Source organism: Bos grunniens, chromosome 2, assembly GCF_055505025.1.
Source record: "Bos grunniens cultivar Pamir isolate PY7600 chromosome 2, Bosgru_T2T1.0, whole genome shotgun sequence".
In the NCBI taxonomy this organism is placed as follows: domain Eukaryota; kingdom Metazoa; phylum Chordata; class Mammalia; order Artiodactyla; family Bovidae; genus Bos; species Bos grunniens.
In genome coordinates this window covers 8,670,761-8,698,255 of record NC_141166.1, presented here as the reverse complement: position 1 = coordinate 8,698,255, position 27,495 = coordinate 8,670,761, and the positions used below count along the sequence as shown (strand labels likewise).

General features: G+C 48.4%; 1 protein-coding gene across 5 annotated transcripts in view; it reads right to left on the bottom strand.

Annotated features, from left to right (window-relative positions):
• The window catches only part of NCMAP (non-compact myelin associated protein), a 48,072-nt gene that overhangs the window by 7,598 nt on the left and 12,979 nt on the right, over positions 1-27,495 (bottom strand). For 2 of the 5 annotated variants that reach the window (XM_086328505.1, XM_086328519.1), the window contains exons 2-3: positions 2,709-2,799; positions 636-720 (exon numbers count right to left, since the gene is read on the bottom strand). In XM_086328505.1, the coding sequence (XP_086184631.1) occupies positions 636-720; positions 2,709-2,790 (167 nt within the window). In that variant the 5' untranslated portion in view covers positions 2,791-2,799. Of the gene's footprint in view, positions 1-635; positions 721-2,708; positions 2,800-6,857; positions 7,025-15,760; positions 15,911-18,241; positions 18,287-27,495 lie in introns of those variants that run through there. The other 3 variants (XM_086328537.1, XM_086328511.1, XM_086328529.1) reach the window with 3 other exon arrangements.

Below are 27,495 nucleotides of genomic sequence, written 5' to 3'. Positions count from 1 at the left end.
GCTCTCCAACAGAAGAGGATTGAAACACCACTTTCCTATCTGTAAATTACATGAGTTTATCACAGAGCTCAAGATCATTATCATGGGACTTCCCTGGCAGTCCAGTGGTTAAGACTCTACGCTCCCAATGCAGGAGGCACGGGTTTGATCCCTGGTTGGGCTAAGATCATGTATGTCATACAGGGTAGCCAAAAAAAAAAGCCATTATCATTATTGTATATCGAAAATACTTCTCCAAATATAAAAATCTATGGTCACTGTGAAGTTCTTCCAGTCGCTCAGTTGTCTGACTTTGTGACCCCATGGATTGTAGTCTACCAGGCTTCTCCATTCATGGAATTTTCCAGGCAAGAGTACTGGAGTGGGTTGCCATTTCCTTCTCCAGGGGATCATCCCGACCCAGGGATCGAACCTGGGTCTCCCACACTGCAGGCAGACGCTTTACCGTCCAAGCCACCAGGCAAGTTTATTCTTCCAGCAGAATAAACATCCAAAAAGGACCCACAAAAGGTAAGAGCATTTGAAAATGAACTCAAAGATACTGCTGGGCACGTAACAGGCAACCACAAGCATTAGCCTCCATTCTAGCATCGCTGAGGGGACCAGATGGTTCTAAAGCCCAGGGCGTCCCATACCTGTTGTACATCTTCAGCAAGATCAGAACCACGGTGAATATGATGATGACAATCACCACAACGGCAGCAATGATGGCTCCAGAACCTACGAGGAAGAGAGGAGTGGAGATGGCCAGTGTGCCGTGGAAGTGTTAGTTGCTCACTCATGTGCAGCTCTTGGTGACCCCATGGACTGCAGCACACCAGGGGATTTCCAGGCAGGAATACTGGAGTGGGTAGCTATTCCCTTCTCCAGAGGATCTTCCCGACCCAAGGATCGAGCCTGGGTCTCCAGCATGGCAGGCAGATTCTTTACAGTCTGAATCACCAGGGAAGCCCAGGCTAGTGTGCAAACGGAGTCCAAAGAAGGATTTGGAAGGTGGGAGCGGGACCCATATGGTGGCACCCTGCATCCTCCCTGGGTCCAGGAGAGGACAGAATGCCACACTCACTGCTGGAACACTCACTGCGGACCCCAGGAGAGAATCGCTCCAGAGTGGCAGAGCACCTCTACTTGCTGTGTGTGTGAGGGCCCTCAGCACATTACCTGCCAAAATTCTGCTGAAGGTCCGTCCTGCTTTTATCATCCCCAACATAACTTCAAACTTCTTGCATGAAACAAAACATCCTTGCTTCTTTTTGATAATACAAAAGTAATATGCCATTTTTGTAGATTTATATAATTTTTTGACTGTACCATACAGCATGTAGGATCTTAGTTTCCTGGCCAGGGATTGAATCCATGCTTTTGCATTCAAAGTGTGAAGTCTTAACCACTGGACTGCAAGAGAAGCCCCTGTAGATAATTTGGTAATATAAATACAAGCCAAAAAGGAGGGGAGGATAAGACCTCATTGCCCCAAGAACCACTGAGAGTCTACATATGTATACATTTACCAATGTGATCATATTTTTGCATATATACATATTAAATATCCATAACCTTTTGAATAATTTAATAATCCTACGTCTGAAAGTCTATCCTAAGAAAATATTTATAATATGGAAAAATATGCATTTGATAAAAATGGAACCATGTTCCATAAACTGTTTTATAACAAAATATCTTGATCATATTGCTATATATTTGTCTTCATGACTTTTGAAGGCTGTATAGTACTCCATTGGTTGGCTGGCCATGATTTATTTGCCAATTCTTTATTGAGGATATTTATGTTGCATTCAATTTTACACTATTAAAAACAAAGCTATAATGAATGTCCTTGTAGCTTAATATCTCAGATTCTACTTTCAATATCAGCGCCCAATCCTAATGTCAATTTCTAATTTTAGGTTCAAGATCAATATCCCTTGGAGAAGGCAATGGCACCCCAACTCCAGTACTCTTGCCTGGAAAATCCCATGGACAGAGGAGCCTGGTGGGCTGTGGTCCATGGGGTCGCTAGGAGTCAGACACAACTGAGCGACTTCACTTTCACTTTTTGCTTTCATGCATTGGAGAAGGAAATGGCACCCCACTCCAGTACTCTTGCCTGGAAAATCCCATGGACGGAGGAGCCTGGTAGGCTGCAGTCCATGGGGTCGCTAAGAGTCGGACACAACTGAGCGACTTCACTTTCACTTTTCACTTTCACGCATCGGAGAAGGAAATGGCAACCCATTCCAGTGTTCTTGCCTGGAGAATCCCAGGGACGGGGGAGCCTGGTAGGCTGCCGTCTATGGGGTCACACAGAGTTGGACACGACTGAAGTGACTTAGCAGCAGCAGCAGCCAATGAAGGAGACTTGGGTTTGATCCTTGGGTCAGAAAGATTCCCTGGGGAAGGAAATGGCAACCCACTCCAGTATTGTCCCCTGGGAAATCCCATGGACAGAGGAGCCTGGCGGGCTATGGTCCATGGGGTCACAAAAGAGTCAGACACGAGTTAGCAACTAAACAACAGCAGCAGCACAGATGATGAAACGAGCCCAGAGCAGTGAAGTCACGTGCTCAGGTTCACGCAGTTGGCAAATGGCATTATTGAGACCCAAGCACTTTGTCTGCAGAGGCCACGCTCTTGACCTTGACACCAGGAGCTAAAGACAAACTCTGTCCCACCCTCGATCCCCTGGCCGCCAAGCCAAGTTGACTTACTCTTGTACAGAAAGTCTTCTCCTCTGGTGGTCATGTTCAATGAGAAGATGGTGTTACCCCCCAAAGGGGTGGCTGTGGTCATCTCGATGTGCTGAGAAGGAAGATGAAATTTTGGTTAAAACCAGTTATTTTATAATCCCTGTATGATGCCTCTTTTGGTCTTCATCTGGGTGACTGGAGAAAATATTTAAGCATGTAGTTTCTCTTCAGTTAGTTCAGTTCAGTTGCTCAGTTGTGTTCGACTCTTTGCAACCCCATGAATCACAGCATGCCAGGCCTCCCTGTCCATCACCAACTCCCAGAGTTTACTCAAACTCAGGTCTATCGATTTGGTGATGCCATCCAGCCATCTCATCCTCTGTCGTCCCCTTCTCCTCCCACCTTCAATCTTTCCCGGCATCATGCTCTTTTCCAATGAGTCAGCTCTTCGCATCAGGTGGCCAAAGTGTTGGAGTTTCAGCTTCAGCATCAGTCCTTCCAATGAATATTCAGGACTGATTTCCTTTAGGATGGACTGGTTGGATCTCCTTGCAGTCTAAGGGACTCTCAAGAGTCTTCTCTAACACCACAGTTCAAAAGAATCAATTCTTCGGCGCTCAGCTTTCTTTATAGTCCAGCTCTCACATTCATACATGACTACTGGAAAAACCATAGCCTTGACTAGACAGACCTTTGTTGGCAAGTTTCTCTTAGCAGCAAGTAAACATCAGGCCTTTTACTATATACTATGGGGGTCCACGGAGAAGGCAACGGCAACCCACTCCAGTACTCTTGCCTGGAAAATCCCATGGACGGAGGAGCCTGGTAGGCTGCAGTCCATGGGGTCTCGAAGAGTCAGACATAGCTGAGCACTTCACTTTCACTTTTCATTTTCATGCATTGGAGAAGGAAATGGCAACCCACTCCAGTGTTCTTTCCTGGAGAATCACAGGGATGGGGGAGCCTGGTGGGCTGCCGTCTATGGGGTCACACAGAGTCGGACACAACTGAAACGGCTTAGCGACAGCAGCAGCAGCATGGGAGTTCCAACTCATTGGAAAAGACCCCGATGCTGGGAAAGACTGAAGATAAAAAGAGAAGCCGGCAGGATGAGATGGTTGGATAGCAACACCGATTCAATGGATCTGAACATGAGCAAACTCTGGGAAATAGTGGAGGACAGGGAAGGCTGGTGTTCTGCAGTCCATGGGGTTGCTAAGAGTGGGACACAACTTAGCAACTGAACAATGAACAATGGAGAGTTAAAAATAAGGTTTGACATTTTTAAAGATTCCATTTTTCAAAGCAGTTTCAATTTATTCAACAATATTTATTCAACTCCTCCTAACTATGTTTCACACCGAGTATCTAAATTGATCTTCTGGAGAATGTGTGAGGAAGGTTATTGTTGCCATTTTACTGATGAAACTGAAGCCCCCCATACCACATGGAGCCCCAAGTTACCCAGGAGAACTGAACCCAGGGCATCTATTGCCCATGCTAGTGAGACTCTGACCACCCTACAACAATGCCTGAGATGCTGCTCCCGGTTTCAAAATCTTTACAATGTAAGCTGGGGGTGGGGGGAAGCAGCTAAAAAAACTAACTATGATGTATGATATAAGCAGTCAGTGAGATGAGCTATTGGGTTGTGAAGAGTGACTTCAAGATGATTAATTTGAATGGGCCTTGAAGGATGGGCATGGTTTGGGCTGGGGGTGGGGTGAGAGGCAGCTGAATTTTCGCAAAACCCTCCAAGCAAAGAGAGCATCTTCTTTGCACAAGGCTGCTGGCGGTGCCCTCACATGTGGCATCTGTCAGCTCATTTAATGCTCTCAATCATTGCATTTTTCTGCTGGGAAACTAACTGAGGCTCGGTGTGGCTGAGTGACTCGACCATGGTCCCCCAGCTAGGGAGACGTGGAACTTGGCCCAAAGGCCAACTCCTTGCCTCCAGAAGCTCGCATTCTGGTGAGCGTGAGAGACCCTGGGTTTGATCACGGCATTCCCAGGCTCAAAAAACAAGCCATCTCCCCAGTACCCACACCTGAATGTCTGGAAGTGAAAGCCCTTCACTGGCTGTTTCCAACCTCCTTTTCAGCCTCCTGGCTCCCCACACCAACCTCTGTCAAATCGTTGGGACAATGGGCCACTCCGTCCTCCCACATCACTCCCGGTCTTTGCTGTCTCTGAGCTGTGGCTACAGGCTTTGGCTCGCCCCAGGTCTCCTACCTGTGCCAGCTCGTGATGGAAACAGGGGCCAGCACCCCCTCCACTGGGGCCACCTGCAGCCAGGCTGGTGGCTCTGGTGGCTACGACCTGTTCCCGGCCAGCCCTCCCATTCTCAACCACAGAATGACCCCGTGTGGCTGGGCCTGCTGATCCACAGGATGGGCTCTGCCTTCCCTGTCTCTGCCTTCCTTTAAGTCTTGAAGTCCTGCCTCAGTCACAGACCCAAGCCCCGCTTTGTCTGTCCCTTCCTCCCCCGAACCAGATCCTCAGGACTTGGATGACTCAGGCTCCCTGAAGGACCCCTCTGTGGCGCTATCTGACATCCCCACACTGGCCAACCTTCTGGCCTGGCTGAGATTCCTGTCTCCAGTCCACCTTAAACAGGCCTGGGTTGCCAGCCATGCTCTGCTGCCCACTCCCCCTCCAAAAGGAAGCTTCCAGATTCAGCCCGGTCACCTCCAGGAAGACTTCCCGCCAGACGGAATCAACCCTCCTGCCCTCCGCTCTCCCACAGCAGCACTCAGCAAAGATGCACTGCCACGGCCCGTGCCTCCGTTCTGGGTCTGGCAGCCAACTTTCTGCATTCATTGTCAGGCCCTTGAGTTAGAGACTGCTTTTGGCTTTTTTCCCACATCTTTCTGCCTCCTTCAGATAAAAAGAGTCTGGCTCTCCTCACCTTTGTGGGTGGAAGGACCTGGGTGAGTGGTTGAACTTCTCCTAGCTGGCTTTGCTGTTTGTAAAAGGAGGCAGGTTTTCCCAAGGGAACTGAGGGTTCAAGGTTAAGTATGGAAAGTGCTTTTAAGTGCTCAATAAGGGGTATCCCTTAGGATTTCAGCGGGTATTAATGAATATTGGCTGAACTAATTAGATAAAGTGAAAGTGAAGTCGCTCAGTCGTGTCCAACTCTTGGCGACCACGTGGACTGTAGCCTACCAGGCTCCTCCGTCCATGGGATTTTCCAGGCAAGAGTACAGGAGTAGGTTGCCATTTCCTTCTCCAGGGGATCTTCCTGACCCAGGGATCGAACCCAGGTCTCCCACTTTGTAGGCAGACGATTTTACCATCTGAGCCACCAGGGAAGTCCAAACTAATTAGAGACAGGGGCTCAAAACAGGAAAAAAAAAAAAATTCTTTTTATAAAAACAAGTATGGACCAACAAGAGAACATGGAATAAAAGTCTTCCCCAACCTTCCACCCCCAACTCCTACTCCCAGGGAGAAGTAGCTGAACTGCTCCCTCCTGCAACACACACTGCTATCTTGGCACATAAAGACTTTTAATATGCATTTGCCTAAACTCTCTGCTTCTGTCTCCACCAATATCAAGCTGAGAACACTCACCAGTAATGCTTTCTCACAATTTCCCCCCTTTTTTTTGGCTGCACCTTGCGGCTTGCAGGATCTAAGTTCCCCAGTCGGGGATTGAACCCAGGCCCATGACAGTGAAAGCACCGAGTCCTAACCACTAGACCACTAGGGAATTACCCACAGTTCCTTTTAAAAATAGAAAAAAGAGGCAAATACGTGGCCGTTGACCAAGGGTCACCTAAGGAGAGAGAGATGGCATAATCACTAGATAAACTAAACCCTGTCGTGGACTCATTCCCCGTTAAACCAACAAGCACAGAATTGACGGAAGCCATCATCTGAGCGTCCGCCATGTGTGAAGACCCTGTGCCAGATATTTTTATCCATCCTCTGATTTCATTAGCAAATGCCATGTAAACTAGGTCTTCCTTCCCCTTGTTTCAAACGAGGACCCTGAGACTTTATGGCCTGAGTGCTGCAGGCTTGGCAAATGAACCCAGCACTGCAAACTTCGAAGCCTGTATCCTTCCCTCTGCACCACCCGACCCTGGCACACACCGGGGGTGGGGGCAGGGGCTCAAGACCAGTCACTGCAGGAACCCGCACACGTGCACACAGACACATACTGACCGGTGACGGAGCCGTCTAGGGCCACCAGGGCACAGGCTCCTCCGCAGGCCTTTCAGGATGACCTCCTGGGTGCCGGGTTCCAGGAGGGACTCCCTTTTGGATGGGCCCAGCTGCTCCTCTTTCTGAGAGAAGAATGAGTAATCCCAGAGCATATCTTGCCTCATCTAAGGGCCAAGGGCTCTCAATTACATCTCTGTTCCTACCACATCAGAGAAGGTGGGAGGGAGGGTGGTGGAGTGTTGATAGCCAAGGGTGTGGGTGTTTTCATGTGTGGGGCCCCTGTGATTCTTGCTAACCAAGTGAGGTCCAGCAGGGAGATGTCAGTGTCAAGTATGTCCATGACCAGGGCCCATGGCCACAGAAAATGGGGGAGTGTACAGGGAGGTGAGGCTGAACTTTATGGACAGAGGTTAATTTAATAATAATTTACCATGTGCCCCAGGCACTGTACTCAGTGATCTATGTGAGAGGTCTCATTGAATCCTCATATCTGTCTGATTAGAATACAGTCACTGTGCCCATTCTACAGATGGGGAAACTGAGACTCAGATCAGAGAAGATATCAATCTAACTTCACAAGGCTAATATGTAGCTATGCTAGGATTCAAGCTAGGGTTTGTCTAATTTCACCGCCCCGTCTCCATAAACTCTCACTAGACTGGTCCCCAGACAATGCACAAGGTGCAATGGCCAGCATCTGGGGGCCAAATCAATGTAGGGCTTTGATGAGAAGGCCCTCACAGGCTGTGGAAGAGAGGGCAGAGCTCTTGATCTAACCCTGACCCAGACTGGTCCCTGACCTTGCCTATACTCTGAACCTTTGTCTCCAGCAGAGCCTTAATCATATTTACAGAATCTACAAGGAGCTGTTGTTTCCTAGGGTTGTTTACACATGGTTGCATGTGGGAGGTCAGTTTGGAAAGAGATGGAGAGTCATGACCATTTACTCACTGAACCATCCTTTTCTGTTCCTTGGTCAGGTATAAGGTCATAGTGAGTGAAGTGGCTCAGTCATGTCCAACTCTCTGCAACCCCATGGACTGTAGCCCACCAGGCTCCTCCGTCCGTGGGATTTTCCAGGCAAGAACACTGGAGTGGGTTGCCATTTCCTTCTCCAGAATCTCTTCCCGACCCAGGGATTGAACCCAGGTCTCCCATACTTTAGGCAGACGCTTTACCGTCTGAGCCACCAGGCAAGTCCATAAGGTCATAACTTGAGGATCAATGTTGCCAGACCCCACCTGTCCAGAATATCCCTCTCCCTTCCGCTCTGCCTCCATGGTATCCTCCTCTGTCTGGCCTAGCCTAGATGTTCCTCCCCGGATAAGAAAACCCAGATGCTATCAAGCCTGGCAGACCGCTACCCAAATGGCCAACTATAACTCAGAATCGGGAAGCCATGAATGCCTGAGACCCGCCAAGACACTGGGATTGATTTCTCTCATTCATCTGAGAGATGGGAGATTCAGCATGACTTGGTTTCTTCCACAGACAAAAACCTAACTACTCCCAAGCTGTCCCTTAGGTTAGTGGTATGGTTTAATTGTCAGAAAAGTAACTTTCATTTTGGAACCAAAATCTCTTCCCTTGTGATTTTAACCCATTGGTCCTAATTCTCTTCCCACAGAAGTAACCTATATTACCTCTTACACATGACAATGGTCATGTTTAAAAGCCCTTACACGTACAAAAAGTTAAAGTTCTATGAATGGAACAGTGATGGTAGCTGAAATCAGCATGTCATTTTCACCTTCTACCAGTAGGCGGCAACAGCAGTCGGCTATAGTGTGCCCCTCTGACCTTAACCAACAAATGATCGGTAGACGTCCAGTTGGGCTTCCCAGGTGGCTCAGTGGCAAAGACTCGCCTGCCAATGCAGGTGACGGGGGCCTCAGTCCCTGGGTTTGATAGATCCCCTGGCATAAGAAATGGTTGCCTGCCCCGGTATTGTGGCCTGGAAAATTCCATGGGCAGAGGAGCCTGGTGGCTTATAGTCCATGGGGTTGCAAAGTGTTAGACATGACTGAGCACATACAAATGTCCCGTGAATCCAACCTGTTTCTAAGTCGAGATGCTTTCTGCTCTTGAAAACAGCAACTATATGTTCTCTGAGGATTTTATTCTCCAGGATAAATATTCTCAGCTTCTTCAAACAGTCTTTAGTACCCCTCATGAATAGGTTCCTCATTTCTCTATGTGTCAGTATCTTCCTTAAATAAAATACCCCAAAGCGGATGCTTGACTCCAAAGGGGACCTGAACTGTCCAGAATGACATTTTTCTTGACAGTGATCAGACCTGAGCTTGAATTCAGTTATTTACTAGCTGCGTGACCTTGGTCAACTTTCTTCACTTCTTAGTTTTCTGATCTAAAACAAGAATTATAGACTCCACGGGGTCATGTGAGAATTAAATGAGATAAAACATGTGATACATTTAGCACAGGGACTGGGCACAAAACTATTGATATTACACTGGATTAATGCAAACAAATAGCTCCTTAGCTTTTCAGGCAGCCACAGCCCACTGCTCCACACACCCTGCTGAGACACCACCCCCAAACCTTTTCTTCATTTATCTTGTGCTTGTTTATGTTCTGTCAAAGCCTAGGACTTTCTACACTCAGAGTCCTTTGGAACTAGAAGGCAATGACAGCTGTATTACACTTGGTGATGATCCTATGATGAGCTGCGGTCTAGTAACCAGACCTCCAGGACACTCTTATGCAATTGTCTTTTTGAACTTATGTGCAGGACTTTGCACTGATTCCTGTTAGCCTTGACCTTGTTGATTGGGCCCTTAGGAGAGAAACTCCAGCTCCTGCTGGTGGTTCGAGAACTCTTGATGTTACTGTGACAAAGCACGTGGTCTGGGAGCTCCGGACCTGGCAGGGGCTTTGGGGTCAGGGAGTCCTGGGTTTTAATCTTGGGATCCCTGCTGACCAGCTCTACAAGCCAAGCCACTTCTCTAGGCCTCAGCATTCTTATTTATAAAACAGGAAAAACAGTCTCATTTATAAAACATTCCCTATCTTGTGGGGTTCTGAGAATAAATGAGATGTTATAACTGCCCAGCACAGTGCCTGCAGGAGGAGAAGGGGGTGACAGAGGATGAGTTGGTTGGATGGCATCACTGACTCCATGGACATGACTTTGAGCAAACTCCAGGAGATAGTGAAGGACAGGGAAGCCTGGTGTGCTGCAGTCCATGGGGTTGCAGAGAGTCAGATACTGAGCAACGGAACAATGAACAGTGCCTGCTGGATGGTGGGTGATTGGTGAACGCTCATCCTAGCTCCTCTTCTCTTTCCCCTCCTGTCTCCCAGTCTGTGTTCCCCCTGCTCTTCTTGGAGCCCCCAGTTCTCCACCTGATGTAGTGTTTGCTGCGCTTGGTCGAGTTCAAGTATGAACAAAGAAGTCAGGGAGCCAGACTGTAAAGGCTGATATCCCAAGGAGGGGATCTGAGGAGAGACTCAGCAGAACATCCAGAACACTGACCTTCTCCTGCATCTCCACCGAGGGCAGAGACAGAGGAAAGAGTGAAACCAACCCCAAGCAGGCAAAAGTCCTAATAGGACTGGTAGGGCCTGGGGGCTGCTGGGCGTGCCGGGAAAAAGCATTAAAGAATTCTTAACCTGGGGTGAGAATCAGGAGACATGGTTTCCTTTTGTTACTCACTTGCCATAACACTTTGGAAAGTCATCGTCTTGCCTAGACCTTGATTTTCCCACCTGCAAAATGGCCTAATTTGGAGACGATGTCTAACGGCCTTTCCAACCTGTGGTTCTAGGGTATGGACCAGCCATTCATAGCTGATCTCAAGAACCTGTGTCTTCCTAAAGCTCATCTTTCTTTGTAGCTATCGACTCGGGGGATATTGGATGAGGGAAGACAGTGTGTACAAGTCAGGATGGAAGGCAGGAATCCTTCCTGGAAGGTAGTTGGGACTGTAATAAAACGAGGAGAACTCTACAGAGGGGTTTGACATGGCAGCAGACTGCATATTGGACCCTTTAGTAAGTTCGTAAGTGTTAGTCGCTCAGTTGTGCCCAGCTCTTTGCGACCCCATGGACTGCAGCCCACCAGGCTCCTCTGTCCATGAGACTTTTCAGGCAAGGATACTGGAGCGGGTTACCATTTCCTTCTGCAACAAATAACATAGCCAGCAGTATTAGTAAAATCACAAGTAAGACTTAAGTTAAGAGCTTCTATTAGATGTAGCCCAGTATATCTCAGGTCATCTGACTTAGTCTACTCTGTAGAATCTTATCTTCCAGGGAAATTATATATTGGCAACACTGTCTATAAGGCACATAGCCCAGTTTTCTAGTGTTACTAGACTGATTATCCTTAGTATGATTTAATTGTTTCCAACACAGAGGAGACTTTAAACCTAAATTACCATAGCCTGGTGTTATAGGAACCTCCAAATGCTTTGTTGAGTATATGGTGATCCCAGTCTGCCTGAATCCAGACTGGCTCCCTCCTACACCCTCCATTCCTGTTGGGTTCCATATCATCTCCCCCCACTCTAATTGCTCTGCCTGTACTTGGCTCTGTCCCCTTGTGTGTCAGAGGTCCCAAAGGTGAGGCTGAGTTGGCATAATGCTACCTTGAATTTAGGTCCCCGCCCCCCACAATTACATACTGAATATGTTCCTTGCTGTTGGTTCTCAGAAATTAGGAAGCCCATTTCTTGTTCCATTTATCCATCTACTCTTCCATCCTCCCATCCACTCATCCACCCACCCCCCCACCCACTGTGCACACACTCATTCTCCCACCTGTTCTGTCCACTTTCCGTCATTCATTCACCCAGCACCCACCATGTACACAGCTCTGAGATGATTCAAAGAGGGGCCATGGGGATCATGTCTCTACAGCTCAGGCAAAGAGGATGAGAATATTTCTTTTAAGAAAATTTCCTTCTACCAGTAGTTAGTGGGGGGTTATCCCCCTCTTGCCTGGTCCAGCCTTGATCATAGAGAGGTAGCTGATTAACATCATATTGAAGTCCTTTGGAAAAGGCAGTGGCCTGTAGATCTGGAAGTCTGGGTTCTAGGTTTACCACATCTATTAAGTTTTTTTTACCCACCTGTCAATTTCAGGCTTGAACATCCTGTGTTTCTGATTTTTGTGGCCCACATTATATAGAAAGATGCCGCAAGGAGCTTCCCACCCAAGACCTGCAAGTCTAAGTTCCATGTACAAAGTTACAGATGGAAATCCCAGACGAGAGTGGTCACAAGGCGGACTTATGCCTGGTGCCAAATGGGAGGCATAGGGTGTGCCAGGAGTCAGTGGGAGGAGGAGACCAGTGGGCGTCCTGGTTGAGACTGACTGAGAGCCGGAATGTGACCTATGCCTTCCATTTACCCCTCAGTCTTTGGGCTCAAGCCAAGGACCCAACTTCCAAGGGTTCTCAAATATACCTGAGTTTCTATATAAATCTCCAGGTGTCCCACTGTCCCCAAGGGAAAAAAGGCACAAGGGTAAAGAGTTGATGGCTCTATGTGAATATGTCAGAGGAAAATAATTCGACCCCAACATTCTGATCAGGAAGGAAAGGAAACTAACATTTAAGGGGATGCTAATGAAGTGTCAGGTGCTATGCATTCACGTGTTTTCTCACTTAATCAACATGACAAGGTGGGTCTTTTATCTCCACTCTCCTGAAAAGGAATGGAGGCTCAGAGAGGTTAAGGGACTTGCCTAAAGTCTTAGAGCAAATGAGTGAGATGCTCAATCTCAAATTCAGATCTACTTCCAAACTGGAGTGGCTGCCTAGTCTTCCAGGAGGTAAGCGATTTTTCTGGGGCTACTCAGAGGGTCAGTGGCCCTGCTGGGGCAGGACTCTTAGTATTTTTACTACGTGGGGGGAGAGAGGAAATTAGCCAAGATGGCATGTTCAGGCTCTCTCACCCCACGTTTTGTAAATAATGACTGTGTAACAGCTGAGCGTATTAAAGCACTGCGCATGCGCATCACGAGATACTTGGTCACGTGCTACTTTGTGCAGTAGGCCTGCGTGAGCTCCGCCTAGAAAACGGCGGTGACTCAGCTGTGTCCGTGGGGTCAGCCAGGAGAAAAGAGAATGTAGCGTGTGTGCTGCTACGGCCGCGGTGCCAGCCAGGAGAGAATAAACCCATCAGCAATTCCTACAGCTCCTTGAGTTTTCCTCCAGCTTCCCCGCTTGCACCTTGTCTACCGGGTTCAACGAACCATTCGCGTAAGTGAGATACAGCGAGACAACTGGCGTCGCAAACAGTGCGAACAGCGATACACTACGTGTTGATACTTTGAGCCCAGGAGGTACCACAGAACTCAGAGAATGGCAGGGTTTCTCAGCCTTGGCACTGTGTACCCTTGGGCCACAGCATTCTTTGTTGTGGAGGCATCTTGTGCATTGTGGGACTGGCCTTTACAACCAGATGCCAGTAGCATCCTCCACCTACGACAACAAAAAATGTCTCCAGACGTTTTCCAGTGTCTTCTGGGAGGCAAAATCGCCCCTGGCTGAGAACTACTGGAGGAGAGCTATAGGCTTGTCTCATAACAGCTTCCTAGCCTTTCTATTCAAAAAGGTCTAGACAAACAGGAAAGGTCCCATCTGTACTGACATCTGTGGGTAGACCACCGGTAACATCAAGGATGAGGGTGATGATGGTGGTGGCCACAAACACAGCAGCTGTCATTTAGCAAGTGACTACCATGTGTCAGTTACCACGCTAAACACTTGTATGTATCTTCTCACTTACATTATCACTATTTTCCAGATAAAAAAGCCCTGAGGTTCAGAAAGGTTAAGTGACCCATCCAGGGTCTCAGTGCTAGTATATAGCGGAGCTAGGATGCTTGTTTCCTACGGCTGCCATAACAAAATTACAACTTATAACACAAATTTGGACTTTCCTGGTGGAGCAGTGGATAGGAATCCACCTGCCAATGCTGGGGACACAGGTTCGATCCCCGGTCTGGGGAAGAGACTGAGGCTCAAGAACAGAATACTATAAGAAAAGAATATTCTAAGAACAAGAAAGAGTGCTAGGAATTTAAAATATGACAAAAGTAAAAGTTCAATAGAAGCATTCGAAGACAGCTGAGGAAATGTCTCATAAAGTGGAACCAAAAAAGACTGAGAGAGAAGAGAGGCAAAAACAAATTACTCCAGGAGGTCCAACATTCTAATGATAAGAATGTCAGAAGTGATTAAGTGGAACAAAAATCAAGGGGAAGCAATTACCAAAGAATACCTGGAAATTTCCCGGAAATGAATGACATGAATTTTCAGAATGAGAAGACTGTGGACTCACCAGAAAAGTGAATAAAAAAGACGCACAACGGGGCTCATCATCATTACCTCCCAGAATGCAGGGTGTAAAGAGAATGTCCCACACATCTATCAATTATAAAAAATAGCAAGGTCAAATATCCAGAAAAGGATCAACACTCAGATGAAACCAGATGAACCAACACTCAGATGAATGTCCATGGATTTGACAGCAGCAGTCCTGAAGCTCTGAGCTAACTCTCCAAAATTCTAAGGGAAAATTATCTCCAGCCTAGAAGTGGACAGAAGCCAAACTAAATATTGAGTGGAAGGGTAGAAGAACAACATTTAGGGGCAGAAGAAGCTTCACACAAAAAATCCAGCCCGCCTCATGCACCTTTTCCTGGAGGATTTGCCCCGTGAAGGCAGAGGCGTGAACTGCATGAGACACTCAAAGGACCCAGGGACCAGGGGGCGCCCGGATGATGCCAGGGGTAGCCAGTCTGACTAGGAGGAGGAGGGAGGTGCAGGAGAATTCTGCCAGTCAAGAAAAAAGTGAAACTGGTCGATTTTCTATGTGTTTGTTCAGAGTGAAAGGAGATCCACTCTTCTGCGGGAGAGTTTGGGGGATGAACTTATGATGGAAAATCCAGCTCCTCCAAAAGGCACCTCCCTTCCACTCCTCTTCCCACAAGGTTTCTTTCCCTGATTCCCCACACCTTCTGTGGTGATCCTAGGAGGCAGCGCCCATGATCAGTGGATTTGGTGGAAGCCACTCTGAAAACTCTCCTGACAAACGAGAAAGCTAGGGGCCAGCGAGGGGCCCAGGGCACACAGACAGGAAGGTGCGTTGGTCGTTCACTGGGTACTCTTTCCAGAACTCCTTTCTGATTCGTTCAAGACAAGATCAGTAACAACAATAGCAAGAACCAAAGACAACCCGAAGGAACCCTGGCCGGTGAGTGCACTTAAGTCCCACCTGGACCAGTGTTCCCCCCTCAGCTTTGCCCTCAGCCACCCTGCCTGGTAACTGCCACGTTTCTAAAACACACCAACTGAGGCTTCTGAGTTACTTTTCATTGCTGCCACTGAAGCAAGAACACAGAGATGTAACAGTGTGTAGACCGTGGGCAGGCCACTGTGAACCTCTGAAGGAAAATAAATTGGGCTTGGGAGTGCAGAGAAGAAACCAAACCCAAGTCTCTTCAGAACCAGGTGCCCTGACCTCCAATGCCCCTAGCTAGCTGCTGCTTATTTAAGAACCCAGGCCAGTGCCGTCCTACAAAATCCAATCATCTGAGGTTATCCCTGATGTTGACTTTTCAGAGGTCTGCCTTTGATGCATGGTCTCTCCTCCACCTTTTGCAAGGGCTTGGCTAACCTCCGAGTCTTTGTCATGAAGGAGTTAAGGATGAACGCTGTCTGCAGCATCTGCACATGACTACAGAACGAGAGGAAACCTGGTGCTGTGCAGCCGCTACCTGACGTTCTTCCTTTGCAGCTCAGTGTCCCAGCCTATGGCGCTCACCACCTCACCGGCTCAGCAGGCTCACCACCCAAACCCCAGCGTGAGGCCTGACGTGGGAGGGCAGGGACCCTGGGCTGGAAGTTAGGCGTCCAGGGTTCGAGTCTTACCTCTGTTACTGCCGTGCTGTGCGACCTTGGGCAAGTCACCTGTCCTGTCTGCACCTCAGTTTGCTCTCCTGCAGAGAGCTCAGGCTGGGACGGTGACTTCCCTCTCACGCTCCCTCCATCCTGCGACTCTCCTGCCTCCCCAGTTTGGTTCAGGACACAGCACCCCCCACACCCTCCCCACGGCTCGCCTGCCTCCCACACCTTCCATTCCAGAAGGAACGGCCCTCCCCTTTCCTGTCTGTGCGGGGGGGGGCCTGGCAGGCGCTGGGCAGCAGACAGGGACAGGAGGTGCGGGAACAATCCTGGCCATTCAAGCCGCCCGCCCGCAGGGAGCGCTGGCCCGCAGCCAGTCACCACGGGCCCCAAGATACAGAGGGGCGTTTGTCTGGGGGACCCAGGTTTGCATCTGAACCTTCGTGCTCTCCCTCCCTCTCAGGTGGCAGCTTTGGTAGGAGGTGGGATGTCGGCAGCTCCTCTAAGGGCTGGGAAACTGGACAGGAAGAGGGAGGCGGGAAGAAAGGCAGGCGAGCCACGTGGACAGGGTGCCCACAGTGAGGGCAGCGGGTGGGCACCGTGGGGGGTGCAGGAAAGGGCTTTGGACCAGACAGGGGCCGTACGTAGGGAGGGGCGTGGGAGCGGGGGCTTGTTCCCCACCCTCACTGACTACGAGGAAAGGACCCGGTGAGCAAGGGGTCCCCTTCGCCTCAGGCCTCAGTTTCCTCCGCTTTCATATGGGGTCAGATGACTTCTCTGGTGGGGGTGTGGGTTGGATGCCCGGTAGAGGAACTAAGATCCCTCATGACTTGTGGACAAAAAACAGAACATAAAACAGAAGCAATATTGTAACACATTCAATAAAGACTTTAAAAATGGTCAACATTAAAAAAAATCTTAGAAAATAAAATGGGGTTGAAAATTCCCTGGCAGTCCAGTGGTGAGGCGTCTACACTTTCACTGCTGAGGGTGTGGGTTTGATCCCTGATCAGGGAACTAAGATCCCATAAGCTGAATGGTGCAGTCAAAAAAACCCCCAAAAAACTTGGGACTGATTATCCCACCTTATGCTGTAAATCAAATAAGATGATGAACTTGCAAAGGGCGTGGTCTAGGGAAGAAAAGCATTTGGACTCAGGGGGACCTGGGTTCAAATCCCACCTCTGTCACATCTAAGTTGGAGGCAACTTATTTACCCTCCAGGAGCCTCATCTTCCTCATCTCAGGGAGAAAAATGATGTGTGCCGCCAGACAAGATCATAAGGATCAAATAAGAACCAACAGGAAGTACCCTGCCCAGGATATGCGGTTGAATGAATGAAGATGTGGTCAGGGCTGCGGTGTAGCTTTTGCAGGCTGTTTCCACCCTAAAATGGATTCCCACCCCCCTCCCGATTTTAAAAGAAATTAAAACATTTAGATGGCCTTGTATCTGCTCTGCCCAGTGGGTAAGTCGGCCTGGTATTGGGTCAGGGTCCTGGCCGGGCTGCCCTGTCCCAGGAAGGGCCCCCAGTGCCATCTCTGAAGCAGCTCTAGTGGGTCACTGACGCCTACCCCCCACCCCCCAGAGCTGAGCCTGTGGACGTTTGTTTTTGCCATTATCTTTGTTTCAAAGCAATATGAGCCTTGTTGCCCATGGCTGTCGGGTCCCAGGAGCTCAGCAGGTGTGGCAGCAGGGAGAGTCCAGAGGCCCTGGGTGTGTAGGTCAGCCTGGCTTTCAAGGAGCTGGGGTTGGGGTGATGGGCACTTAACACTCACAATCACCACTCGTCCCTTTTGGGACCACCTCTGTGTTGACTCATTGGAAAAGACTCTGATGCTGGGAGGGATTGGGGGCAGGAGGAGAAGGGGACAACAGAGGATGAGATGGCTAGATGGCATCACTGACTCGATGGACGTGAGTCTGAGTGAACTCCAGGAGTTGGTGATGGACAGGGAGGCCTGGTGTGCTGCGATTCATGGGGTCGCAAAGAGTCGGACACGACTGAGCGACTGAACTGAACTGAACTGAACTGAACTGTGTCTAGCCGGAGAAAGCAATGGCAACCCATCCAGTACTCTTGCCTGGAAAATCCCATGGATGGAGGAGCCTGGTAGGCTGCAGTCTATGGGGTCGCTAAGAGTCGGGCGCGACTGAATGACTTCACTTTCACTATTCGCTTTCATGCATTGGAGAAGGAAATGGCAACCCACTCCAGTGTTCTTGCCTGGAGAATCCCAGGGACGGGGGAGCCTGGTGGGCTGCCATCTATGGGGTCGCACAGAGTCAGACACGACTGAAGCGACTTAGCAGCAGCAGCAGCAGCTGTGTCTAGCACTGTACTTGGGGCTTCACATTCATGATCTCCTTTACCCCTCGTCACACCCATTCTGCTTGATACCCAAGGAAACTGAGGCTCAGAGACGTCAAGCAATTCACCCAAAGTCACAGAGCAGGGTAAGCATCCAGTCTTCAACTTCCCAAACCAGGGGCCTCCCGGTACCTACCCCGCCATCTGTGAAGACTCAACGGGAACAGGGAAGAGGCTTGGAGGGTGTGCAGAACGTGGCAAGGCAGTGTGAGCCTGGGGTCCAAGAAAATATGAAAATGAGCAGGAGAGCAGTGCCAGGAAGGGTGTGAGAGGTGTGTCAGGGGTTGAGTGTGCCAGGGACACCTCCTGGGGGTGGTGGGCAGAGCAGGGGAAGGAGGCAGGGCCAGCGTGCCAGCTTTTGCCTCTGTGTTGATTTCTTGAGCCGGCAAGAAACTCAGCCAGGCAGGGCTACTGCCAGACACGCCTGTAGGCACTTTATTTTCTCTGAACTGTGGAGGGCCGCACCTGTTTCCGCACACACCGAGGCAGATCCCGTTTGTTCAGGGAGCACCGCCCCTGAAAGAGGAGCTCAGAGTCACCGAGGAGGATTGCAGGCTGGGGGCTCCGGCTCTGACGTTCGCCAGAGGAGGGAGATTTCTGCTGGGAGCAGGGCGCCTGTCTCCACCCAGTCACACGGCAGCCAGGGGAATGGGGTACGCCCTGAGTGTGACCTTTCTACCCAGAGCGGACAGGTTGGAGAGGGCTCACTCCACTCAAAAACCATCAGCTAGGGACTTCCCTGGCTGTCCAGGGGTTAAGACTCTTTGCTCCCAATGCAGGGGGCACGGGTTTGATCCCTGGTCAAGGAACTGAGATCCTACATGCCACATAGTACAACCAGGATAAAAGAAAAAATCATCAGCTTCACGGCCACCCCAGAGAGCAAGCTTTCTAGAAACAAATCTGACTCTGGTCACCTCTGCTTAGACCTTGAGTGACATCTCACCAGCTAAGATGAATGAAGTCCAAACCCCTCAGCATGTAGACCCGTGCTCAGACATGTGGTAGCCACTGGCTTCAGGCGGCTGTGGAGTCCTTGAAATGTGGCCGGTCTGAATTGAGATGTGTTATATGTGTAACATACCCGTGGGACATCAAAGACTTTAGCACATAATAAAAGAGCTAAGTAATTTATATCTTGCTTATCTTAGTAAGTTAAAAAAAATATTGATTAGACGTTTGCTAATACTGGGATTGTTGTTGCTGTTCAGTCGCTAACTCGTGTCCCACGCTTCGGACCCCACGGACTGCAGTACACCAGGCTCCCCTGTCCTTCACCATCTCCCGGAGTTTGCGCAAATTCATGTCCATTGAGTCGGTGATGCTATCTAACCATCTCATCCTCTGTCACCCCTTTCTCCTTTTGCCTTCAGTCTTCCCCAGTGAGTCATAGGCCCTTCGCATATATTGGGTCAAATAAAATATATTATCAAAATTTAATCTGTTTCTTTTTACTTTTTTAATGTGGCCACATTTAAAATTACGTATGTGGCTCATAATGTACTGAACTACACTTATTTATATTCTGTCCTTTCTTTGCTGCCTCTCCTACCCACATTAGCTTATTCATTGGCTCCTTTTTTTTCCTTCTTTCTTTGGCGATGCCACATTGGTTGTTAGTTCCCCAACCAGGGATTGAACCTGGGACCTTGGCAGTGAAAATGTGAGTCTTAACCAGTGGACCACCAGGGGAGTCCCCATTTGTTCATTTCTTCATGCATGTATTCATTCAGTGCTGCTGCTGCTAAGTCGTTTCAGTCATGTCCGACTCACCATATGCTAAACACTAGAGGCAATGAGGAAAGAATATAGGCCTGGCATTTGCTCACATGGAGCTTATGAACTATACTTGTATCCTACACACTACTGAGAGTTCCTTGGACTGCAAGGAGCTCAAACAAGTCAATCCTAAAGGAAATCAACCCTGAATATCCATTGGAAGGACTGATGCTGCAGCTGAAGCTCCAATACTTTCAACAATACAACTTTCAACTATACAACAGTAGTTCCAAGCTGAACTCCAATACCTGATTCGAAGAGTTGACTCATTAGAAAAGACCCTGATGCTGGGAAAGATTGAAGGCAGGAAGACAAGGAGACCACAGAGGATGAGATGATTGGATGGCATCACTGACTCAAGGGACGTGAGTTTGAGCAAGCTCTGGGAGATGGTGAAGGACAGAGAAGCCTGGCATGTTGCAGTCCATGGGATTGCAAAGACTGACACAACTGAATGACTGAACAATACACACATATATCCCATAGGGTTACTTGCTGCTGCTCATATTTTTTCTGTAAAATGACTTCTTAATCCTGTCTACCTGGTGAATTCCTATTTATACTTCAAAACCCAAACCTTCCAACACTTTAAGCACTTAAGTCAAATGTTTCGGTTAAAAAAGAATTACCTCATGCAGTTTGTTCACTCCTACCCCCAGTCCCTGCTGGGGTTCTGAACTATTAACCGTGACTGTGCACTTTTACCATTGTGTCAGTTTAAACGTCATCACTCTAAGATGCCCCCTTCCCCCAACCCCTGGAACTGTCTCATTTACCCTCTTTAACCTTCTTAGATCAACCACCAGCAGAAACTATCTCATTTGTGACCCATCCAACCCTCCAGACCCTAAGATCTGTGAGAGCAGGCACTTGTCTTTGTTGTTCAGAGATGACATCCCAGTGCCTAGTACAGTCCTTGGCACTTAGTAGGCACTTAGATAATGAAGATGGGACTTTCCTGGTGGTCAAGAATCCACCTTCCAATGCAGGGGACTTGGGTTCCATCCCTGATCTGGGAATTAAGATCCCACATGCGGGAATGCAAACTGGTACAGCCACTATGGAAAACAGAGTGGCGATTCCTTAAAAAACTGGGAACAGAACTGCCATATGGCCCAGCAATCCCCCTGCTGGGCACACACACTGAGGAAACCAGAATTGAAAGAGACACATGTACCCCAGTGTTCACTGCGGCACTGTTTACAATAGCCAGGACATGGAAGCAACCCAGATGTCCATCAATGGATGAGGAAGTTGTGGTACATATACACAATGCAATATTACTCAGCTATAAAGGAACACATTTGAGTCAGTTCTAATGAGGTGGATGAAACTGGAGCCTATTATACAGAGTGAAGTCAGAAAGAGGAACACAAACACTGTATATTAATGCATACATACGGAATTTAGAAAGACAGTAATGACAATCCTATATGCAAGGCAACAAAAGAAACACAGATGTTAAGGAACAGACTTGTGGACCCTGTAGGAGAAGGCAAGGGTGGGATGATTTGAGAGAATAGCATTGAAACATGTACATTACCACATGTAACATAGATGACCAGTGCAAGTTCGATGCATGAATCTGGGCACTCAAAACCGGCGCTCTGGGACAACCCAGAGGGATGGGGTGGGGAGGGAGGTGGGGGGGAGGCTCAGGATGGGGGGACACATGTGCATCCATGGCTGATTCATGTCGATGTATGGCAAAAACCATCATAGTATTGTAAAGTAATTATCCTCCAATTAAATAAATAAATTAATTAATTAAAAAAAAAGATCCCACATGCTTCAGGGCAACTAAGCCCTTGTGCCACAACAAAGACCCAGGGCAGCCAAAATGTAAAAAAACAAAAGGAAAATAAGATGATGGCCTGTTCGCCAAATGGTGCAGGGTGTTATAACAAAGGTTCTGGAGTCGGACCACTGGGTTCACATCCGCACTCAATTAGCCACTGTGGTCACCACCATCACCATTATATGTCTGCCTTCCCCCTCTTGAGGGCCTGGGCAGTGTCTTGGGCTCTGTCATGCCCCAGCGATTCACAGAATCTAGTCTCTCCCAGAGTTCCCCGTGGCAGGAAATGTCACTGCCATCCACGTAGCCTCTGAGGCCAGAAACCCACTAAAGTCATTGCCTGTCACCAGTCTGCCACCCCCATCACCAAGCCCTTTCAGATCTACCTTCATTTCCTACATATCTCCTAACTAACCTCCTCCAGCATCCCTATCCTTGCTGGGGTCCAGGCTTCTGTCTTCTCTCACCTGTATGCTGCCACTGCTGCCCAGCGGGCCAGGACTGCCTCTGCTCTGCGTCCCTGCAGTCCTCCACAGCAGCTGCAGTGATCTTTAAAAACCCCAAGTCTACTTCACACTAGAATTTTACGATGGTCAGCAAGTCCTCTGTACAGGATCAGGATTCTGCAGACCCCTCCAGTCGCCTCCCTGTCTGAGTTCTGCTCTGTCACTCTGTCCTGTTGTGGCCACGGGACCTTTGCATATGCCAGAGCACTCTTTCCTCACCTCCTGGCATTTCTGATACTTTAACCCAAGCATCACTTCAAATTCCCATGCTGTGCACCCTCACAGCACTAGGGGTTTAATAGCTTCTGGCTGAACCAAAGCATCCAGTAAGGACCAAGCACAGGTCATAGGGCTTGAGTCTTTCCACCACAAGTGGGCACCAGTAATGAGACGGTAAGACACAGACAGGCTGTGAATGCTATGGAGCTCAGTGTGGGAGAGGGTGCTGAGCAGGGGACCAGAGAACAGGGCAAGCTGCACAGGGAGGGAAAAGCTGAGTGGCGCCATGTGGTCATTAAACAAGTGTTAGTCACTCAGTCGTGTCTGACTCTGCGACCCCATGGACTGCTTTGTCCATGGAATTCTCCGGGCAGGAATACTGGAGTGGGTTGCCATTCCATTCTCCAGGGGATCTTCCCAACCTAGGGATCAAACCCGGGTCTCCTGCATGGCAGGCAGATTCTTTACCATCTGAGCCACCAGGGAAGCTAACATTAACATTAAACAAGGTTTTAATTAAACAAGGGCTCCCCGTATTTACCTGTCACTAAGTGCCAAATCCTCTGGCACTGTAAGTCTATTTGACTGTCTCCTCCACCCTAAGTGGAAAGCACATTGCTGTTGAAATTTTTTTACAGAGGAAACCACGACCCAGAGAGATTAACTAACTGGTCTAAGGTCACCAACCAAGGTGGGATGTGAACTCAAGCAACACGACTTCAGAGTCTGCTCCACATTTCAAAGGGCTGACCATCAGAAAGAGCATTTGATCACTTACTCTGTGCCAAGAACTTTTCTAAGGAATTCACAAAGAAGCTTTTATTTGTATCTTTTTTATTTTTAGAACTCATTTCATCCCATTTTTTCTCCTTCTTCCAGGTCAGCTGGGTATCACTATCTCCATCTTACAAGTGAAGAAACTGTAGTGCACAAAGGTTAACTAACTTGCCTGAGGTCACACAGCCAGCAAAAGTGATTTAACTACCTGGAGTTTCATTCTTTTAACTCTTTTCAGAGTTCATTCTTTTAACCACTCCACTCCACACCTTCTGCTCTATGAAGGTGCATTATTATTATTATTTTGCTAGGATTTTGTCAGGTGGAGAAAGGAGGAGGGACGTTGTGGCTGGGAAGAACAGTGAGCATGAAGACTGGGAGATGGGGGTGAGGATGAACACTTTAGAAAGGGAAGTGTGAGACTGGGGAGGGGGGTGGGGCAGCGAGCCGGGTGGGGCTGTGAGGGTCCCAGCACAAAGGAGCTGAGTGTTCAGGGAAGGTCACAGTGGAGAGTGAATGTGAGGGATGTTTGGGGATTAAGGTAGGGAAGAATTTCCTGCACAGGCAGATGCTAGCACACTTTACTCTCTCCAGAATCCCTACGTCGCAGATTCCACGTGAGCTGTTTGAAAACTAGGAGCCTCAGAGCTCCTGACCTGGCTCTGCTGGGCGCCCTTTGGGAAGTTACTGAACCTGTCTGAGCCTCCATCCCTTTCCCACTCCATGGAGGTAATAAACAGGACCTTCTTCATGAGGCAAAAACGAGGTTATGAATATAAAGCCCCTGGCAGAGTGCTCGGAATAAAGCAGCCCTTTGAGATCTCATTTCTCTCCCTTCCCCAGCCTCTAGGAAGGTCTCCTCAAAGCCCCAGGCTCACCCCAATTGAGGCTAAAATCGGCTGAGAACCGCCAAGTTCCCCCTGGAGGCCCCAGGTCAGTTCGATGAGGAAGAAGGGAGGTACCCAAAGTGTCAAGCTATCCAAAGAGCGTCCAAGACTGCGGAAAAATGAGTAATTATAATTTATGTCCTTCTCCTTCCTGCTGTGTCAACTCGGGGTTACATAACTGAACTTCTCTGTGAGGGAGCCCTTGGGGGCCTCCAGGAGGCAGGGTTGGCGGTGACATAAATAAATATTTCTCTGCTCTCTGCCCCGGGCTTGGGCTCTGAGCAAACACCACAGCCTGAAAGGGAGGCCATGACAAGGAGGAAGCTGGGGGAGGTGAGTTCAGGGCTGCGAGTCAGGAGACCTGTGTTCCAGGCCCAGTCCTGACCGGGAGGACGTGGACATCAGGCGACTAGTGAGCTGGGAGGAGAGATCACGGTGTGATCTGGGGAATGCTGGGACCCTCGGGCAGGTCTTTCCAGACTGCTCCCTGCATCCAGGCCTGGCATTCGAAGCTCTTCCCATCTCTCTCCTGTCTGCTCCCCCATTCCCCCTTGGCACCGACATGCCCCTAACCTTGGACTACTGAGTCCCCCACAACCTCATAGGATTTGTCTCTCTCCTGGAAAGTCCTCTCCTCTCTTTGACATGGTGGTGTGGTGAAGGTGACAGAGGTGGGGGTTTAGAGTTAGACATGGGCTTGAAGGAGAAGAGGGAGACAGGGGTGAGATGGTTGGATGGCATCCGGATGCAATGGACATGACCTTGGGCAAACTCTGGAACAGGGTGAGAGACAGGGAAGCCTGGCACGCTGCAGTCCATGGGGTTGTAAAGAGTCAGACACGACTTGATAACTGAACAACAATGGGCTTGAATTCTGACCTGAGTGTCTTTAGGCTTGTGACTTAAGCTCTCTGAGCCTGTTTCCTCATCTGTAAACTAGACTTGGTGATTCCTGTCTTTTTCCTGGTTGCAATAATCAAATGAGATAATCATTGCTAATAATAACCGGACTCATCTCTTCCATGCAGCCTCTATGCGTGGATGAATTCATTTCCCAAGGAGGTCCTAAAATAGAAAGGAAGACAGACCTGTTTGCTAATTATAAGACTTTCATGTGATAAGTGCTATAAGCAAAGTACCTAAGAGGTGCTGGGAATTCTCAGAAAAGACTGACCTACTTGAGATCCGGGGGAGACTTTGGACAGATCCTGGAGGAGGAAACTAGTACTTATTATTATTAGTCCACTATGCCTCAGGCTGAAGCTCCAATACTTTGGCCACCTGATGCGAAGGCCAATGCATTGGAAAAGACCCTGACGCTGGGAAAAACTGAAGGCAACAGGAGAAGGGGGCGGCAGAGGATGAGATGGTTAGATAACATCACCAACTCAATGGACATGAATTTGAGCAAACTCCGGGAGACAGTGAAGGACAGAAGAGACTGGCATGCTGCAGTCCATGGGGTCACAAAGAGTCAGACACGACTTAGCGACTGGAAAACAAGCATCAGTCACTCTCCTAGAGGCTTGAAAAGCACTGCTAAATGCCTTATGCATGCAAAACCCTCATAAATGCCTGATTTATTTATACAATAAGGTTAAATAATTGTACCTGCACTTGTACCACAATTTTTTAGTCAAAACTCAGGACACTTGTCCTCAGTTCAGTTCAGTCGTTCAGTTGTGTCTGACTCTTTGTGACCCCTGGACTGCAGCACACCAGGCCTCCCTGTCCATCACCAACTCCTGGAGTTCACTCAAACTCATTTCTGTCGAGTTGGTGATGCCATCCAACCATCTCATCCTCTGTTGTCCCCTTCTCCTCCGGCTTTCAATCTTTCCCAGCATCAGGGTCTTTTCAAATGAGCCAGTTCTTCACATCAGGTGGCCAAAGTTTTGGAGTTTCAGCTTCAGCATCAGTCCTTCCAATGAATATTCAGGACTGATTTCCCTTAGGATGGACTTCTTGGATCACCTTGCAGTCCAAGGGACTCTCAAGAGTCTTCTCCAACACCATAGTTCAAAAGCATCAATTCTTCGATGCTCAGCTTTCTTTATAGTCCATCTCTTACATCCATACATGACTACTGGAAAAACCACAGCTTTGACCAGAAGGACCTTTGTTGGCAAAGTAATGTCTCTGCTTTTTAATATGCTGTCTAGGTTGGTCACAGCTTTTCTTCCAAGGAGAAAGCATCTTTTCATTTCATGGCTGCTGTCACCATCTGCAGTGATTTTGGAGCCCCCCAAAATAAAGTCTCTCACTCTTTCCCCATTTATTTGCCATGAGGTGATGGGACCAGATGCCATGATCTTCGTTTTCTGAATGTTGAAGTTTAGGCCAACTTTTTCACTCTCCTCTTTCACTTTCATCAAGAGGCTCTTTAGTTCTTCAATCTCTGCCTTAAGGGTGGTGTCATCTGCATATCTGAGGTTGTTGATATTTCTCCCAGCAAATCTTGATTCCAGCTTGTGCTTCATTCAGTCCGGCATTTCGCATGATGTACTCTGCATGTAAGTTAAATAAGCCGGGTGACAATATACAGCCTTGACGTACTCCTTTCCCTATTTGGAACCAGTCTGTTGTTCCATGTCCAGTTCTAACTGTTGCTTCTTGACCTGCATACAGATTTCTTAGGAGGCAGGTCAGGTGGTCTGGTATTCCCATCTCTTTCAGAATTTTTCACAGTTCATTGTAATCCACGTAGTCAAAGGCTTTGGCATAGTCAATAAAGCAGAAGTAGATGTTTTTCTGGAATTCTCTTGCTTTTTTGATGATCCAACAGATGTTGGCAATTTGATCTCTGGTTCCTCGGCCTTTTCTAAAACCAGCTTGAACATCTGGAAGCTCATAGTTCATGTACTTTTGAAGCCTGGCTTGGAGAATTTTGAGCATTGCTTTGCTAGCGTGTGAGATGAGTGCAATTGTGTGGTAGTTTGAGCATTCTTTGGCATTGCCTTTCTTTGGGATTGGAATGAAAACTGACCTTTTCCAGTCCTGTGGCCACTGCTGAGTTTTCCAAATTTGCTGGCATATTGAGTGCAGCACTTTCACAGCATCATCTTTTAGGATTTGAAGTAGCTCAACTGGAATTCCATCACCTCCACTAGCTTTGTTCATAGTGATGTTTCCTAAGGCCCACTTGACTTTGCATTCCAGGGTGTCTGGCTCTAGGTGAGTGATCACACCATCATGATTATCTGGGTCATGAAGGTCTTTTTTGTACAGTTCTTCTGTGTATTCTTTCCACCTCTTCTTAATATCTTCTGCTTATGTTAGGTCCATACCATTTCTATCCTTTATTGAGCCCATCTTTGCATGAAATGTTCCCTTGATATCTCTAATTTTCTTGAAGAGATCTCTAGTCTTTCCCATTCTATTGCTTTCCTCTATTTCTTTGCACTGATCACTGATGAAGGCTTTC